Source organism: Cydia amplana, chromosome 1 (genome assembly GCF_948474715.1).
Source record: "Cydia amplana chromosome 1, ilCydAmpl1.1, whole genome shotgun sequence".
Taxonomy (NCBI): domain Eukaryota; kingdom Metazoa; phylum Arthropoda; class Insecta; order Lepidoptera; family Tortricidae; genus Cydia; species Cydia amplana.
The window spans coordinates 27,372,477-27,388,860 of record NC_086069.1 but is presented as its reverse complement, the minus strand read 5'-3'; the positions used below and the strand labels follow the sequence as shown (position 1 = coordinate 27,388,860).

The 16,384-nt window shown below is 41.0% G+C and overlaps 2 protein-coding genes across 3 annotated transcripts; one reads left to right on the top strand and one right to left on the bottom strand.

Moving 5' to 3' along the window:
* Positions 1 to 2,046: 2,046 nt before the first annotated feature.
* On the bottom strand, positions 2,047 to 10,788 carry LOC134651264 (rab3 GTPase-activating protein non-catalytic subunit). 2 transcript variants are annotated; one of them, XM_063506338.1, is made up of 10 exons: positions 10,535 to 10,788; positions 10,248 to 10,459; positions 9,688 to 9,937; positions 8,909 to 9,050; positions 8,508 to 8,657; positions 7,347 to 7,473; positions 6,616 to 6,744; positions 3,317 to 5,818; positions 2,792 to 2,989; positions 2,047 to 2,234 (listed from the first exon to the last, which is right to left on the bottom strand). In XM_063506338.1, exons 1-10 carry the CDS (start codon positions 10,614 to 10,616, stop codon positions 2,058 to 2,060), a joined length of 3,969 nt encoding a protein of 1,322 aa, XP_063362408.1. In that variant the 5' UTR covers positions 10,617 to 10,788; the 3' UTR covers positions 2,047 to 2,057. The 2 variants fall into 2 exon arrangements, with proteins under 2 accessions (XP_063362408.1, XP_063362405.1); XM_063506335.1 differs by having other exon boundaries at positions 8,909 to 9,080; positions 10,535 to 10,787.
* A 348-nt stretch (positions 10,789 to 11,136) lies between these two features.
* LOC134651010 (uncharacterized) lies at positions 11,137 to 15,299 on the top strand. The gene is made up of 2 exons (XM_063505983.1): positions 11,137 to 11,557; positions 14,027 to 15,299. Exons 1-2 carry the CDS (start codon positions 11,314 to 11,316, stop codon positions 15,268 to 15,270), a joined length of 1,488 nt encoding a protein of 495 aa, XP_063362053.1. The 5' UTR covers positions 11,137 to 11,313; the 3' UTR covers positions 15,271 to 15,299.
* The last annotated feature ends 1,085 nt before the right edge of the window (positions 15,300 to 16,384 follow it).

Sequence of the window (16,384 nt, the reverse complement as noted above, 5' to 3'; positions counted from 1 at the left end):
CTATCTTTTATGGATGCCGTGGTGATCGGCACCGGATCAGGATTGTTGCCCAGCTCGATCAGTGTCTGTACCAGGGCCATTAGTACATTTTTATCACCGAGGATCTGGGCTTTGAGGTCCATAGGCTGAACCTGATTTACAACCTGTGATGCAGGTTTGTTATTTACATTTTTATTTACATTATTTACATTTTTATTTACAGGTTTTGGCAATGGCTTGTTTTGGTGTTTTGTCAATGGCAAGGATGGATATTCATTATCAGTGTGTGTTTTAGTTTGTGCTAGGCTTGCATAAGTAATCTTGTTTTTCTTTTCTAATAGTTTTTTAATCTTAATTGGACATTCTTTTGATATAGCCAGATGAGGACCACTGCAATTAACGCAGGAGATCTCATTTGGATTAGTACATTCTTTGTAAAAGTGTTCACCTGAACATATAGAACATCTTTGCTTGCCATTGCACACTCTAGCAGAGTGGTTAAACTTGAAACATTTGAAACATTGTTGAAGTGGTGGAATATAATCGAATACTCTATAGGAAAATAGATCATATTGCACATTGTCTGGTAATACATTGGATAAGAATGTTATGCTGACTGTTTGCAGTGGAACGCGATCTTGTCCTACTTTCTTTGTGAAGCGTCGTACAGATATAATTTCGTAAACGGAGCTTAGTTTACTGTATAGATCTTTGTTTGAAATGTTAGCTGGAACAAATCTTATAATGCCAATCTTCTCAATTTGCGTTGCGCTTATGTATGCCTTCATTTTGTGTTGTTCTAAAAACGCAGAGTTGTTTAGAAAGTTATTTGCCGTGTTATACTGTTTAAAAGATACTGCAATTTTATTTGCATTTACTCTCTGAATTGCCGTCACACCTTTTATGCCAGTAGTAAATATATGGTTTAAATAAATAGGGCTTTTATTCCCTAGCCTGTCCTTGGAGTCAATGTGTTCCACAAACACTTTAAACTCAGTTGTTAACGAGTTTTCCGGAAATAGTCTTTTATAATTAGGTTTAAAATACGGTAAGTATTGTTCATTAGACCGCTCACCGCCGCCGCCATCGTCCTGGAGACCATCGCCACCGCCTTTGGAGCGCTTGTGAGAGGTGGGCGGGTTATCCCCGCCCCCCCCCGTTACCAGTCATTGCTAAAAACTATCTGCAGAAAAGTTATGTACAGAATCAACACTAATATATACAAATTTAACTTATTTACACAATTATTTAAGAATTTTAAAACTTGGAGCGAAAAATTTCAAAGTTCCTTGTTTGAGTTCCCGCCAAAAAAAAAAAACTCATTTCACTGACAGCTCGCTCTTTTATTGCCAGGTAGAAAAAAGTGGTCTATGTAAAAACGTTGACACACGGTCGAACCCAATCCAACAATCGCTTAGTGCTTGGTGCACCCGGCGCCTGTAATTGGAGCAAGTAAAGGAGAGAAATAATGCAAATATGAAATATTCTAATACTGCTGATATGCTCTAGCTGGATATATTCAAGACTTCTTCTCTCACTCAGCGTAAGTGAGACGGCTGTGCGTGCCCGGGATTTTATTTTATCCATCGTGCGAAAATCAAGAAATCAGGTTTTGATCAATGAACTACCAGAGAAAGGCCTTAACATTTCTATTCATATTTTTTAACAACCATATTATGATCTAAAAAAGTGCAACGATATAAAAAAACAACGGTTTGCAAAACCTGCATCTCGTTATCATCTTCTTCTCGATTCTTATTTCCTTTCCCTGTTTAGTAAAATGTAAGAATGAAAGACTGTATTTAATAAACGGTTGATATATTATACTTCATATTGATCCTTAGCTTAAATACAAAATAAAATGTGTACAGCTAACTTAAGGCCCCAGTACACAATGGGCCATCGCCGGCCACTCCAAGGGACGCAGCCATGCGGTAGAATGAGATAGCAATATCACTTGCTCCCTCTAACGCATAAATGCGTCCCTTGTAGTGGCCGGCGATGGCCCATTGTGTACTGGGGCCTTTACTATAAGCCAAGCAAGCATTCATAAATTCATATACAACATTTTTATTTCATTACAGTTTCTTTCTGATTAAAACTTGGCAACTCTCAATGATCAATTGAGCCAGTTTGATATTTTGCAAATCGGTTGTCCCCTCTTTGGTCTTCTTCTCTAATTGAATAAGGATAGTCTGCAGCACAATGATTGTTGTTGCCAAGCACGGATGCGCTGGTATAGACGAGTCAAGAACCTGACAACAAGAGGAGTTATATTAGGATTCAATTACGCCGTAGTAAGAGTAAAGGTTTTGATGACTTTGCTTAAAGGCTTTCGAAGCTTCGATAAACTTGCACCTGTCTCACTGCAACGCGATAGCTTTGTCCAGAAGGCAAGCATCTAAGCGGGCGAAGACATTCAAAATACTAAAGCGATGTGCTCAATGAACCCACCCTTCGGGATCAGTGATCCCAAAGGGTGGGAAGAGAAGGGCTGAAGCACTTAACTACGAATAAACTCTGCATACGGCCCACCGAGGAATCGGTGAGGAGTTTCCTTTTACCCACTTTACCCTCACACCATCGATCAATCCTGCGCTCAATGTACGGCGAGGCGGCAAACCCTTCAGCTCCAAAACGCATGGATCTCATGCTGATTGCGTAATCCTGGGGCCCGTTTCTCAAAAGCTTGTAACTTGTAACACAAGCGGAAGTCCCTTTCTAACAAAAGCTGTCAAAAGTGACATCCGCTTGTATTACAAGTCACAAGCTTTTGAGAAACGGGCCCCAGGTGTACGATATGTATACGTACGGTGTTCTGCAGCCGCTTGTAGAGATGCGGCGGCACGCACACGATCCACTCGGGCTGGTCGCGCGAGTGCTCGAGGGAGCGCTTGAGGCGCTGCACGCTGATGGCCAGCAGCGGCGCCAGCGCCGGCTCCGGCGAGCGCAGCCGCGTTATCGCTTCCACCGCCAGCGTGTCGTAGCCCAAATGGTAGAACCCGACCACCTGGAGTAAGAGAAAACTTTCAGAAAATAGTGTCATGTCCCTCCTACAGAGACAAAAATATTTGTTTGGTTCAGCCAAAGATATGTGGGTTTATAATCCGAACTCCGACATATTTTCCAAGTGTCCATCTATTCGATATACTGGAGGCCCCCCGGAAGACATGATAAAACTGAGCGACGAAGCTATCAAGTGGATTCATTCTCTGGAGATTTATGATTTCTCTGTATCTGTATAATGTAATTCCATTAACCCGAACCCCATTCTCTAAGGGATATACAACAACGGAATGTTAACAAAGTCTAATCAGCTCTAAAAGTACAGACTAACCTGTTGTCGCTTCAAGAAGTCGCCATCGATGGTCCACAGCTCTGCCAGCACGGCCACCCTTTCCATCCACTCCTCGCACTCGGCGCTGTTGTACCCTCCCCGGTCGTCACTCGCCGTCACAGTCTCTACAGCCGCGCGGACCAGCTTCGTCACGAACTTCATCCGCGGGTTCTGCAACTTCTCTGATCCTCTCATACTGATGTCTCTGCTCACAACGCTCCCTGTGAGCGCCTCGAATATGTACTGGTAATCAATATCGTACAACGTATCCAAAGGTTTCGACGACTTTACATTGAAGTGACACTGATAGTAAATTGTGCAAGATATCTGATAGTTTAAACTTAAAATGTCACCGTTAACTCGTTTCGTATCTTGTGCGACTTCCATTAAAGACGGGTTGCTTTCATCCCAAATTTTCTCAAATTGTATCTCGCGCTTCTCTCGATCCATAGGCAATTTCGAACACTTTAGAAAATCGTCCAAATATCTGGTAGTCGTTTCGAGGAATTTCACCATCACCGTGTTCCCGAATCCGACGTCTTGTAAGCATAGGGGTTCCTTCGGCATTTTACCAACTTTGTTGACCAATTTACATGACGCTTCGAAGATATGTCGTATGTATGTGGACCATATGATGGCGAAGAGACCTAACCGTAGATGTGTATCTGATATGTTCCTCAAGCAGTCGATGACGACGCTAAGTTTGTCCGTCTGTTGCATGTCCTTCTGCCACGCCATAGCGTATTCCCAGCACATGTTCGAGAGGATATAATTAGCTGATGTGCTGAGCGGGAACTGTTGGCGCAGAAGCGAGAGCCATTTGAAAATTTTCGGGTTATTATCGACGTGCACTCGGTTGTTCTCTATGAAGGGGTAGGAGGCGCTATCATCGTCAGATTCATCCTCGTACGAACTCGCGCGGTTTTCCATCAGCTCATTGGCTACTACCGCCTCTGGAACGACCCCCATGCTGCACAACCATTTAGCTATCAGCTCGGTAACCGACCCCTTTCCTCTGCTATAAATATACTTCAGATTTATGCTTATATCGTCAAACTGTAGCTTAGGAAGAGCGTTCCCGTCGAACGTGTCTTTGAACATGAGAATGATGGTCAGCAGGGATATGTCTTCGAGTTTTCCGATCAACATGCCCCATTTCGCGTCCTCTGAAGTGAGCGACTCCCAAGCCTCCTCCTCGCCTTCTGAACACTTGATTTCGTATATCTTGCCCACAGACTTGCAGGCCATGGCCACGATCATGCTCCTTAATGGACAGGACATGTCTACGAGTAGATCGCGAATGCTTTGCCACCAAGGGGATATCTCGTTGTATGAAATTTTCGTCGCCTCCTCGGTCGCCTTGCTGGCGTAATACAAAACAGTTATAAGTTTTTCTATCAAATCTAAACTTATTTCTTCTAGTGACATGTTCATTAAATGCATAATAACAAGTTTAACTATATCTTTCGGATCGATAACGCTTTTTTTGAGAAAGTCGCTCAACTTCGCGATATCTTTGATTTCAAATATAGATTTGAAAACATCGGCAGCTAATGTATTGATTTTTTCCTGCGGTAATTCTGGTTTCAAAGAGAGATACCCGGAGCTGTCTTCCACGAGGAAACAAGATACGAGCTCTTTGTACTTGTGACTTTTGCTTTCCGCAAATTTCACTCTCGGGTGGTGTTCCTTGTACCCATTTTCTTGGGAAAGAATTAGCAATCTTTCCAAAATGCAATTGTCATCTTCTAGTAGGTGGAAATCTGGGCCGTCGTTCGCTTGTTTCTCATCTACACTAAGCTCCTCCATGCAATCAATTTTTAAATATGAATAAATTTTGATCATTAATTCCGTCATGTCGTCTGTGTTGTCGTTGTTTATGTTCCTGTAGAACAGCGTCAGTAAAGCGAGGTTAGCGAAAAACCGCTTTATTTTTTCTTCCTGCTCCGTCAATTTCTCCAACTTCTCAATATTCTCCCAAAACAAAGTTAGGCAGGAGATAACAATTTTCGGCGGAATTTCATAATTTCGGACGAACATTTCCAAGCAGTGTTTCTGCAGCTCTACCGTTTTTAGTTTCTCCGCTTTCTCGATGATATCGTTCTCGTAATTTTCTACTGTGGTTAGGTTTTTCTTGACGAAATCGCGCAGGTCGCGTAGTATGTGCAGGTCCTTCGAGCGGTCGGAGTGTTCTCCCTCAAGAGCGTAAAAGAAAGGTATTGTGAACTTCTTGAGTTTGCCGTCAGGGTCTATAAGGACGCATTGGAACTCTGGCAGGTTGAGTTTCTTGTGAGTGTAACTTTTCTCCGCGCCTACAAGTCCACAAGTATTGTAGAGGAGTTGTCCGTTTTTGGTGGCGGTGAAGACGGCAACCCGGTTGCCTCTCTGCATGAGCCGGATGTCGATCAAGCCCTTTTTGGGGTTGTAGATGATCAGGAATGTTGCTCGACGAACTTCTTTGATAACCGAGAGCTGTGGCTTTTTACTGTCTTGTTCGAAAACCTGCAACAGCAGAAATTGTTAATGCTTAAGTAACCTGGACTATTTTGCTACAAATTAAGAAAATAAAAGCTTCGTTCAGCAGTTTGCATTAGAAACAATATTTCATTTTATATAAGTACAGTATGGATGGACTGTATATAGGTAAAATGGACTATTACATACACTATAAAACCTTCATTGCTGACGTACGCAAGAAATCCGCTCCGCTACCTGACACAACCAGGGGCCTGTTTCTCAAATGCTTGTAACTTGTAATACAAGTGGAAGTCCCTTTCTAACAAAAGCTGTGAAAAAGTGACATCCGCTTATTACAAGTTACAAGCTTTTAAGAATACCCAGGGGCCGATTGCATAACAACTTGTAACTAATAATATTAGCTGTCCTGTGCAGTCCATAAAACATATTATTTATGACTGTCCAAAGAGGAAATACACTGGATATTCCCTAGACTTGCTCTTCCCTGATGTGAACGCAGCCCACTGGGTGAAGTAGTATATTAGATTATAGTCCTTGTTACCTATATTTCCACAAATATTTTGTTAGTAAGCGACCAAACTTTGTAGCCATACGATTAAATAAATAGCGGAAGTCTCTTTCTAATCTAAGGAACGGAAAAGAGACTTCCGCTAATATTATTATAGCTGGTCAACCAAATCTTGTCAGTAAAAATTTTCTATGGGACGATATCCCTTCGCGCCTACATTTTTCAAATTTGCCGCCTTTTTCTACTGTCAAGATCTGGTTGACCAAGTATAAGAGAGTGGATAAGTTGTTATGCAATCGGCCCCAGATGTTACCTGGAGGAAGGCGCACTGCGCGTCCCTGTGGCCCTTGAAAAGGCGCACGAGGTGGCCGCGCGCCACGTCCAGCACGCCCACGCGGCCCAGCCCGTCCGACACCGCGGCCAGCCGCCGGTCCGGCGACACCTGATATCAACAAGAAAAAAAAAAGATAAATTGAGTAGCATAGTATATCATTTGATATTTACCAGTCGCTTTTCGGTGAAGGAAAACATCGCGAGGAAACCGGACTAATCCCAATACGGGCCTAGTTTACCCTCTGGGTTGGAAGGTCAGATGGCAGTCGCTTTCGTAAAACTAGTGCCCACGCCGATTACTGGGATTAGTTGCCAAGCGGACCCCAGGCTCCCATGAGCCGTGGCAAAATGCCGGGACAACGCGAGGAAGATGATGATGATGAGTATATTGTTGTGATCATTAACCCTTTGACCGCCAACGACGTCAATTGACGCGCGCGGTTACAGCCCAATATCAACCTTCGTGCCTTGCAACAAGGTTCATTATGACGCGACGCACACGACAGGCGTAGCGTTCAAAGAGTTAATATGGATCCCGCATTCCGCAAAGTAACGCCCGATTCATTATTTCAATCGAAACATACCCATAAGTAGATAGGATTCCTCGATTCTGGCCCATGCATCGCCCGGTGACACTCAACCGTCATTCAACCGTAGGGTGTATTTTTCTATAGAAAAATAAAAGAATAGTTGGGGATAAAGGAGGCTTACCACGACGGAAGTCCCGGCGCGCGAGATGTCCCGGAGGCCGGCGCGCAGCGACAACGGCTCCGCACGCGCCGCGGCCCGCTCCGCCGCCGCGGGCTCCGAGCCGCCGCCGCCGCCGCCCAGCCAGCCGCTGTGAAACACAACACATATCTAATTATTATTACCTACTTATTATTCACTCTTTTTAGCTAAATTTGCTCTTTACTTTTGTTTCGGTTAAGTCATTTTTAATCCTATAAATAAATACAATATAGTAATTAATATAGTATAAGTTAGTAGTTAGTACTTAGCAGTCGCCTTGTGTCACCGCCTCAATTTCGGGCAGGCTGAAAACCAGCGCTGAAACCACGCAATAAAAGGCGGGGCTTCCAGCACATTAGCTGAGACTGTCCAATTGTCACATAGAACGTAATTTGAGCTTATTTATACATATACTGTCTAGGTTAAGTATAGCTTAAGTGTGTAAAAAAATTGTAATTTAAAATCCCTGTTGTGACAATAAATGCTTTATCTATCTATCTATCTATCTTATCTATCTAATAGCCCCCTTGCCTGCGTAGTCGGTAGTGACCCTGCGTACTAAGCAGGAGGTCCCGGGCTTAATTCCTGGGAAGGGCATTTATTTGTGTTCATCACATACCTGTATTTGTTCCTGAGCTATGGATATGTTCTATGTATTTAAGTATTTATCTATATCTATCTACATATTACACTCTAGTACTATTACCCCCAACACAAGCCTTATTGAGCTTCCTACGTATAACTTAACGCAAATAGCGCTGCAATATTTCAGGTTTACTTTCGTGAATTTAAATTACAGGTTTTTTATTTTAAATAGGTATTATACTATTTTCCTTTTTGCGAACTTAAGAATTCAAAGTTCCCGTAGAACAAAAATTCCATCAAATTCCCCCAGGAACAAAAAGCAACGCAGGTCTTAGTGGACCTTTCAACGCGTAGTATAATACTTTTAAATTCAACCTTAAACTATAAGCAACAAGGTTCAGTTTAAACTCACGGCAAACGGCAGCGCAGATTTTATCTTATGCGCAACTCCGCGCGCTACGGATTAAAGCGGCAGTATAGTGCCCTCTTCCAACGCGTAGTAGAATATTTCCAAATTCAACTTAAAACTATTAGCAGCAAGGTTCAGTTTAAACTCACGGCAACGCAGATTTTATCTTATGCGCAACCGCGCGCGCTACGTCTTGCAGCGGCGGCGCGGTGCCCCCTTCCAACGCGTAGTGGAACCCGACGAACGGCCGCGTGCCCGCGCCGAGGATCAGCGTGTTCATCGGCGGGATGGACCGGTACCTGAATAATAGAATAGATAATTTACCATTCACATCAAACGGCTAAGAACCCGAGTACGTTTTACAAGAGTTAAGGGAATTTGAATCTTCCAATTTTTGTTGGAATACCAGATGAAAACGTCATAGTTACGAGTCATAGTTACAATTTACATATGATTTTGGAGATTTTTCTTTTAGGTATTTTTTTATAGAATTGAAACCAACCAACCATGTAACTAGGTAATTTCGCCAATAAAACAAATAATTAATTACCATGTATCATATCCCCCATAGGTAGAGGCCGCCAGGAGATGGTCATACGAGTTCTTCAGCTCCAGCCCCACCACCGCTGCATCGTGGATCTGCTCCTGCTCGGTGAAGCTCCACTTCCTCACGCCCAGGCCTCTGTTGTCAACTGAATAAGTTTCCTGAATGCCAGCTTGAACTATAATGGTTACAAAATTGTGTTAGGTGCAGGCAGTTAGGTTTTTTAAGCATGAAAGGAGACATTGGGATAAGTATTATCATTATTATAATTCAGCAAATTTGATTTACACCTTTATGCTTTTTAGTAATTGATGTATAAAATAGGTATGTGATAGTAAATTAATTTGTGCTTGTAGATATCATAACATAAGCTAATAAGGTAATTTTAATCATTTTAGAATAAAAGGGTCAGTTTTATTAAAGTTACTTTATTACAATTGGGTAAACAGATGAAAATCAGCAAGGCTGTCCACAATAATTAAGATTGTATAATAGAAAAAAAACTGTTTCGCAATGTTACCCTAGTTTATGAAACTACCCTGTACTGTCCTGAAACTCCTGTTATCTACAAGATTGATAATACATACATTAGATTATTTTCTCACTCTAGCTGATAGTTGCCACCTGCACCTGCTCTTACAGGACAGTAAGCAGGATATGTGTACTAGGTTTAAGTATTAAGGATTGAATGTATGCAACATCAGACCAATTGTAAAACTTATTGCTAACAAATAAGGTCTAAAATCATCAGTTTAATGTGTTAGATGCAGAATTAGCATGCTTACCTTTAGCAAGTTGTGCTTTCGCATTTCTCAGCAGCTGGAACAAACTCGCCCCGGTCAAGATACACACACATGTTGAGAACAGCACATGTATGTCATCAGGCAGTGTCCCATATGAGCCGGTGTGGCAGGATATCTTCGTGACTGGGGTCTCATCAAGCTTCTCCAGGGACAACTGGTGTCCCGTGTTGGTGTAGAAACCAACACTGCCGTTGTTGAAGCCTATGATGATGCAGAACCAGTCGGGTCCATTCTGGAAAAAGATTTTTTTTACTCTTTATATTTAGTGTATATTATTGTCATTTATTTTTCTGTATTGCTGTGGATAATAGTGTTATATTTACAATAGCCTATTGCCTAGCTAGAAGTAGTTAACCGGTGGTACATTCCATTGTCAAGAACTTGAATATGAATAATTTTATTATCAACAAACTTTAATAGCATTATAGCTAATGGGCACAAATAAACTCAAAACAATAGATTTGAACAGATGACACAACACAACAGAAATAGGAAGTCTAGGAAGTAGATAAAATTTTAACTTAGAACAGCCATAAAAATACCTGGGACGAATGTTGCGACGGACAAATAGAGAGAGCCAACATGGACGTTATATTTGCAGGCATTGTGCCACTCCATGATATCAGGTAGCTGTTCCGATCCGTTGAGCGGATCCACTGAGAAGTAAGCAGGCACAGGCGGTTGCGGTAGCCCACGCCCAGCAAGTTACCGCACGGTGACAGCGAAACGGTGCATTGAGACAGCCAACTGGTATCTTAAAAATAAAACATATGTTATATTTTACGATTCTCTTTTTACTCATATATTTTTTATAATGGTTCCTTACTACCTTCCTTCTCTGGTATGAAGAGAGCACGTCCTAAGCTAGAAATATCTCCACAATCGGCAAATAATTCCACTTGGCACGACATGTTTATTAACCATTAAACAAAGAGCTTAAAAATATTTAACAATAGGGTCAAGCTTATACATATGGGAGCTGGTAGGAATTATACAGAATAAAAGAAACACAAATAATATTAGTCTGAATTAAAGCAGCACATTTTGAGCCGTAATTGTTTTTTAAAATTTTATTAAAAAGTGTTTCTGTTTATATTATCGAGTTCCATGAAAATTCTTTATATAGGAAACAGCTGACAGCTGTCAAAACAGTATGACAGGCAGAGAGCTAATGGTACTTCCACACGGAGCAAGTAGTTTGCAACTTTACTTGCTGTATTTACTAGCACGCGAGGAACATTGCACTAATTAATCGAACGAATAATTTGATGTTGTACATTACATACCGTACCATCGTTATAAAATATAAATGCTTACGCAGATTATTTTAATCAAATTTCTATAATTTATTGGAAAAAGGTTTCGTCAAGATCGAGTCAAGAGACAGAAATCCACTTGGCCAATTTCTGAACTAGTGGAGAGTGTCAATGTCATGTCTAATCAAAGTGTCAACTCGATGGCGATAGGGATGGGGCTTGAGCAAAAATATAATTTTATTTACTTTTATTGGTTCCCTAATCTATTTCGACGCAATTGCATTGGTATTTAATCAGAATGAGATTAATGTTCGTTACGAGATTGAGAGCGGAGGTTTTTATAGATTGATATATGTTAATTTCGTCAAGAAGCGCGATGGGGTGCTTACACAGTAAGAAGGAAGTTTCAGAGTTGCATCCAAACGTATTTCGGGTGGTAAACATAGACGAGAACGGACTGGACCTGTGTTCGGGGCAGCTGGAGATAACCGACACGGATATTATTCTGTACAGGGAAGGGAGGGACTCCACTGTTTGGCCTCTGCACTCTCTTCGAAGATATGGATTTGAAGGAGAAATATTTAGTTTTGAATCAGGTACGAAATCTAAATAAAATAATAATTCTTAGATGAACATTGGTCAGCTTTCTATTAAGAAATAAATTGAAAATCTTATAAGAGAAATTCTTATTGACTTGGTGCTACAAATTTATTTTATTATTTACTTGCCAGTTGAGTATATTTTTTAACCAACTTCATTGTGTGTGTCTTATGTAATAGTATATATTAATAAATTTTACTGTCATTACATTTTCTTTTAACACCAAAATTTTATTCATCAAAGTCTCATTCTAGGGACTGTTATATAGACTTCTAGACCAGCGGTTCTCAAACTTGTTTTGTGATGGAACCCTTTTGGAAAGCAAAATATTTGACAGAGCCTGAAAAAAAATTGTTTGGCAAATTAACTGTGGACCAGAAATATAGGAGAGCTGGTTATTTATTTGTTTTGGCTTTTTCTCGCAGAGCCCCCACAGAGGCTTCACACTTTGAGAATGGCTATTCTAGACCACATAAATAACTTGGTTACTGTTGTCTCCTTGATGAGTGGACAGAATTACAAAAAAAAAGTTCAACCCATAACATAAAATTTAATCAATTTAAACAGGTTAATTTGTCACATGTTTCTGATAGTCTGATTTTTTTATGCGATTGGGTTTTATACCTTAACACAGACATAATAAAGTAATTATTAAAAACAAACTGTCCAATACTGTATAATGCTTATTATATGGACTTTATGGTTAAAATATAATTAGGTAGTAAATAAAATCTATTTTTAAATCAAAGATCTTTTCCTTACTTATCTTACAACTTAACTATCTTACCTAAAACTCTGTCTGCGTCTGATCCAATTATTAATTTATTTATTTTATTCTTCATGATCTATGTATCTTGATATTGCTCCACCAGTATACAAACTATAATATTTGTTCTCAAAATCTTGTTCACAAGCATTAACACATTCAATACCAGACAAAAAACGGCGCACTACCCCAGAAACGGGTCGTCTATAGCTGCGTATAAAACAACCCGCCCAGCGGGTTGTCCGGCATCTGAGCAAAGTTCACGAGCTCCTGGTAGTGAATGTGTTAATGTGCATCATGTTGCTAGTTTGTTTCTCCAGCTGATGTAACAATATGCATAGTGGGGCAGAATATCTAAAATGGTTTTTTCGTAAAATACCTACACAATTTTCAATTTCCCTAGTGATTACTATGACTTAGTTATACTTTTATATTCTATCTAAGAAAAACCATTACATTCCAGTTGTAAATTATTTTTTATATCAAATACATATTGTCTGTGCTTGTCATAATTTTATTAACATTGATAAAGAGGATGTTGGCTAACTGTTCTGTAACTGGAGCATTCTTATGATTAATTCTTCAATTCTGATTCATCATCATCACACTTTTATTGTCATGTCATAAAACTTTATATTGTAGTGTAGGTCCATACTCCTCAAGATGATAAAGATAAGATAAAGATAAAAGATAGTTTACTCAAGTAGGCATAATTACAATGCGCTTATGAACGTCAAATAAAGCTAGGTAGACCGGCTCCAACCCTACACCTCTGCCCCGAGAAGATTTAAATCCCCCCTCAATTGGAGGAGGGTATCCCAATATGGGACCGGCAACAAACTCGGCAGGACACATCTTTTCAATAATAATTACATCTTATAATTAACCTGCATTACGAGAAAATAAGGGAAAAAAATACAATTTAAATTACTATAGAATTCATGCAATAGGGATGTTGACAATTTTTTGGAACTGGTTTCATTTTGTAGATAGACACGTAATAATTACAGAAAAAAATATTAAAAAAATATATTCATTAATTTTGAATAAAAAAACATGTATAATAAGTTTCGTGTTTAAATTTCGCGCCTAAACGCTCCAAACTGTCACGTGACCTTGATGACGTAACGGCGTTTTAAACAAACTGCTGTCAGTCATTTTTTAAAATTCTTTATATGGCAACTGACATTTTTTTTTAAAGCGTTAACACACTACCGCATCGGACAGCGACCTTCTTTCTCGCTCTAACTTATAGCTGCGTCCTTAACGCACCACCTTACACACTATCGATTCGTGCGCCGCACTGCACCAAGATCGCGTTTCGGTACGATAATCTGTAGACACTTAGGCAGGTTTTATAACTTGTCTTTGGTGATTCCACTGTGATTACGTCACGCGCTCCGATTGGCGTTTGCAGTCACGTGATACTGGGCATTATTTTAAATACTTTTGATTATTTTTAATTAATTTATTACGCATATTTACACTTGCAAAATATGATTTTCCGCATTCTAATATTCCCTGCTATGGTAAAAACATAACATGTTATATATTCGCGATTCATGTCAACATCCCTATTATACACATAAGGTGTAATAGAAATTTGATTTAGAAAATATACATATGTACATGGAATCATACAAATTCGTATGTGTTATTTATATTTCTTAAGACTTTAACTGTGCCTTTTTGTTTACAGGAAGAAGATGTGAGACAGGCGAGGGTATATACGGATTTAAATGTCGCAGAGCGTCACTGCTATTCCGGACACTACAGCAGCACATACAACTGCGGAACGTGATCCACGACTCCGTGCCGTACCCCGTGACCCGGCTGGCCGGCTCGCCCGCGCCGGCGCGCCAGACGCTCCAGGCCAGCGTCGTCCACCGCTCCTCGATAGACAACAGCATAGACAACACGCACGTACCACCCGCAGTTGCCCCCACAATACCTAGCAGCGTTACGCAATCACCCAGATCCCCATCTAGCGTCGACATCTTAGAAGTCATGCCGCTTTACCCCCGTACGCAAGCGAGCACCAACCATGTCACTAACGTCTACCAAGTCAGGGACTTTAAGAGAGAACACAACAACAACCAAGCCGAGGCGACGGCGGAAGTGCGACACGTTTACAGCAACGACTTGAACAGAGATCTCGCGATACTAAGGAACACTTTGCGTCAGGAGAGCGTCATTAATACTATGAGAGATATCGAAGATGAGACGCGGTTCCTTGAGAGCAGATATTTAAACGATAATAATCCTGAAGCGGAGCAAGTGACGCCGCTGTCACCAACTTTCAGCAGTAGTAGTGAGCATTACGCGCAGCTCAGCATAGAACAACAAGAAACCGCCAGATTATACATGAATTTAGTCCCTTGCGACGTCCCGGACGCTAATAAGAACGAAGGACCGCCCTCGACGCCGCTAACCCCTAAACAGGCGGAATACTGCAATTTTTTACCCGGCAACAAATCCGAGGCGAACTCTTACGCCAACTTAGCCCTCGGCGATAAAAACTCGAAAATGCTGCGTTTCAACGCTCCGACCACGGAGCATAGTCAAAAGTTCTCCGAATCTGATACCTTTCCATCATTATCCCCGGTTGAGGAGCTAGAAGTGAATTACGCAGTGCTAGATATAGACGGGAACAAGGAGGTGAGGCCCCGGGAGTTCGCGTCACCGGAGAGTCAGTCCTACAACAGTTCGAGAAACGAGAGTAGCGCGTCGTGTGCTTCTCAGGGGCGAGGGAGGCTGGTGTCGCAGGGCAGCGTGGAGCGCGGCGCGGCGCCGGCGCCGAGCGTGGGCTACACCACCATCGACTTCGACAAGACCGTGGCGCTCACGTCCGTGGCGGCGGGAGACGTGGACGACGGCCAGCGCAAGCGCCACGACTCCATCAGCCCCAGCGGCACCGACAAGCCTAAGCTAAGTTTCGGCTAGATATTTATTCAGTGTCTGATGTACACTTGACTATAGCTACAGGCTTCGTCACACAATGGCGCGTCCCGCTCTCGCTCAGATGTAGTGTGGCAAAGACTATTAATCCGGGTGTGTATAACGTCGTTCACACACTACTGATTTAAACGTAAGTGTGATAGTTGACAAACAATAATTTAAACTCCAAACAAAAAGAGACTCAGATATCGAAGCATATAGCATATATCAATTATAAGTAGTGATATCCATTGACTAGGTCATGAACGGAACATTATTGCATTTGTTCAGATAGGTATACTAGGTACATAAGTACCTACCCTCTTGCCGGTTTGACCATAAGAGTTTGCCAAATACATACATAATATTAATCAAGTACCTCTGTGTTGCCAAAATATACATATATAGTATTGTCGAGTAGGTACAATAATTTGCCATTTACCTAATTACATATATTTTTATATAAACGTATTGGCAGAAAGAATGACGATTCTACGATTTCTCAAACTGCTATAGTAGTTACTTTATTTAACCAAATATGCATTACAGTCAATGATTTATAACTCAAAATAGGTTATAGGCGTTCCAAAATTGAAGCGCTTAACTTGTGACAAATTGGACAAGTTGCCTTTAGTCGCGGCTGGACAAGCGAGAAATATGCACGTGCTAACGAGCTCCCGCACACCGAAAGAGAAAGAGACGACCTTATGTTTAACAACGAGTGAGAGAAAGATGGATGGAATGAGAACATTAATCAAAAATAACAGATTTCTTCGTAGGCACAGAAATAAATATGGAAGTATTTTTTGTGCTCCTCAAGTATGGGTATAACCTATCTATGTTTATATAATATCTTTGATTACAGTATACGATCGTGGCACAATGTCTACGTTTTACGCTCAAAAATATTTTTCCCCTGTTTTAACAAATATTTGTTACGCGATTTAAATTCAAACTTTGAATCTCTATCTCTATCGCTCTTGCAAAATTAGAGTAGCGTGTGACAGTGAGAGGAGACCCACTAATTTCAATTTTCACGGTTAATCCCCCCTGCTCCCAAAGGCGATCTTTCCGTAGAAGTCATGAGTCATGAGTAGTGATGGGCTGTTGGATTTTTTTA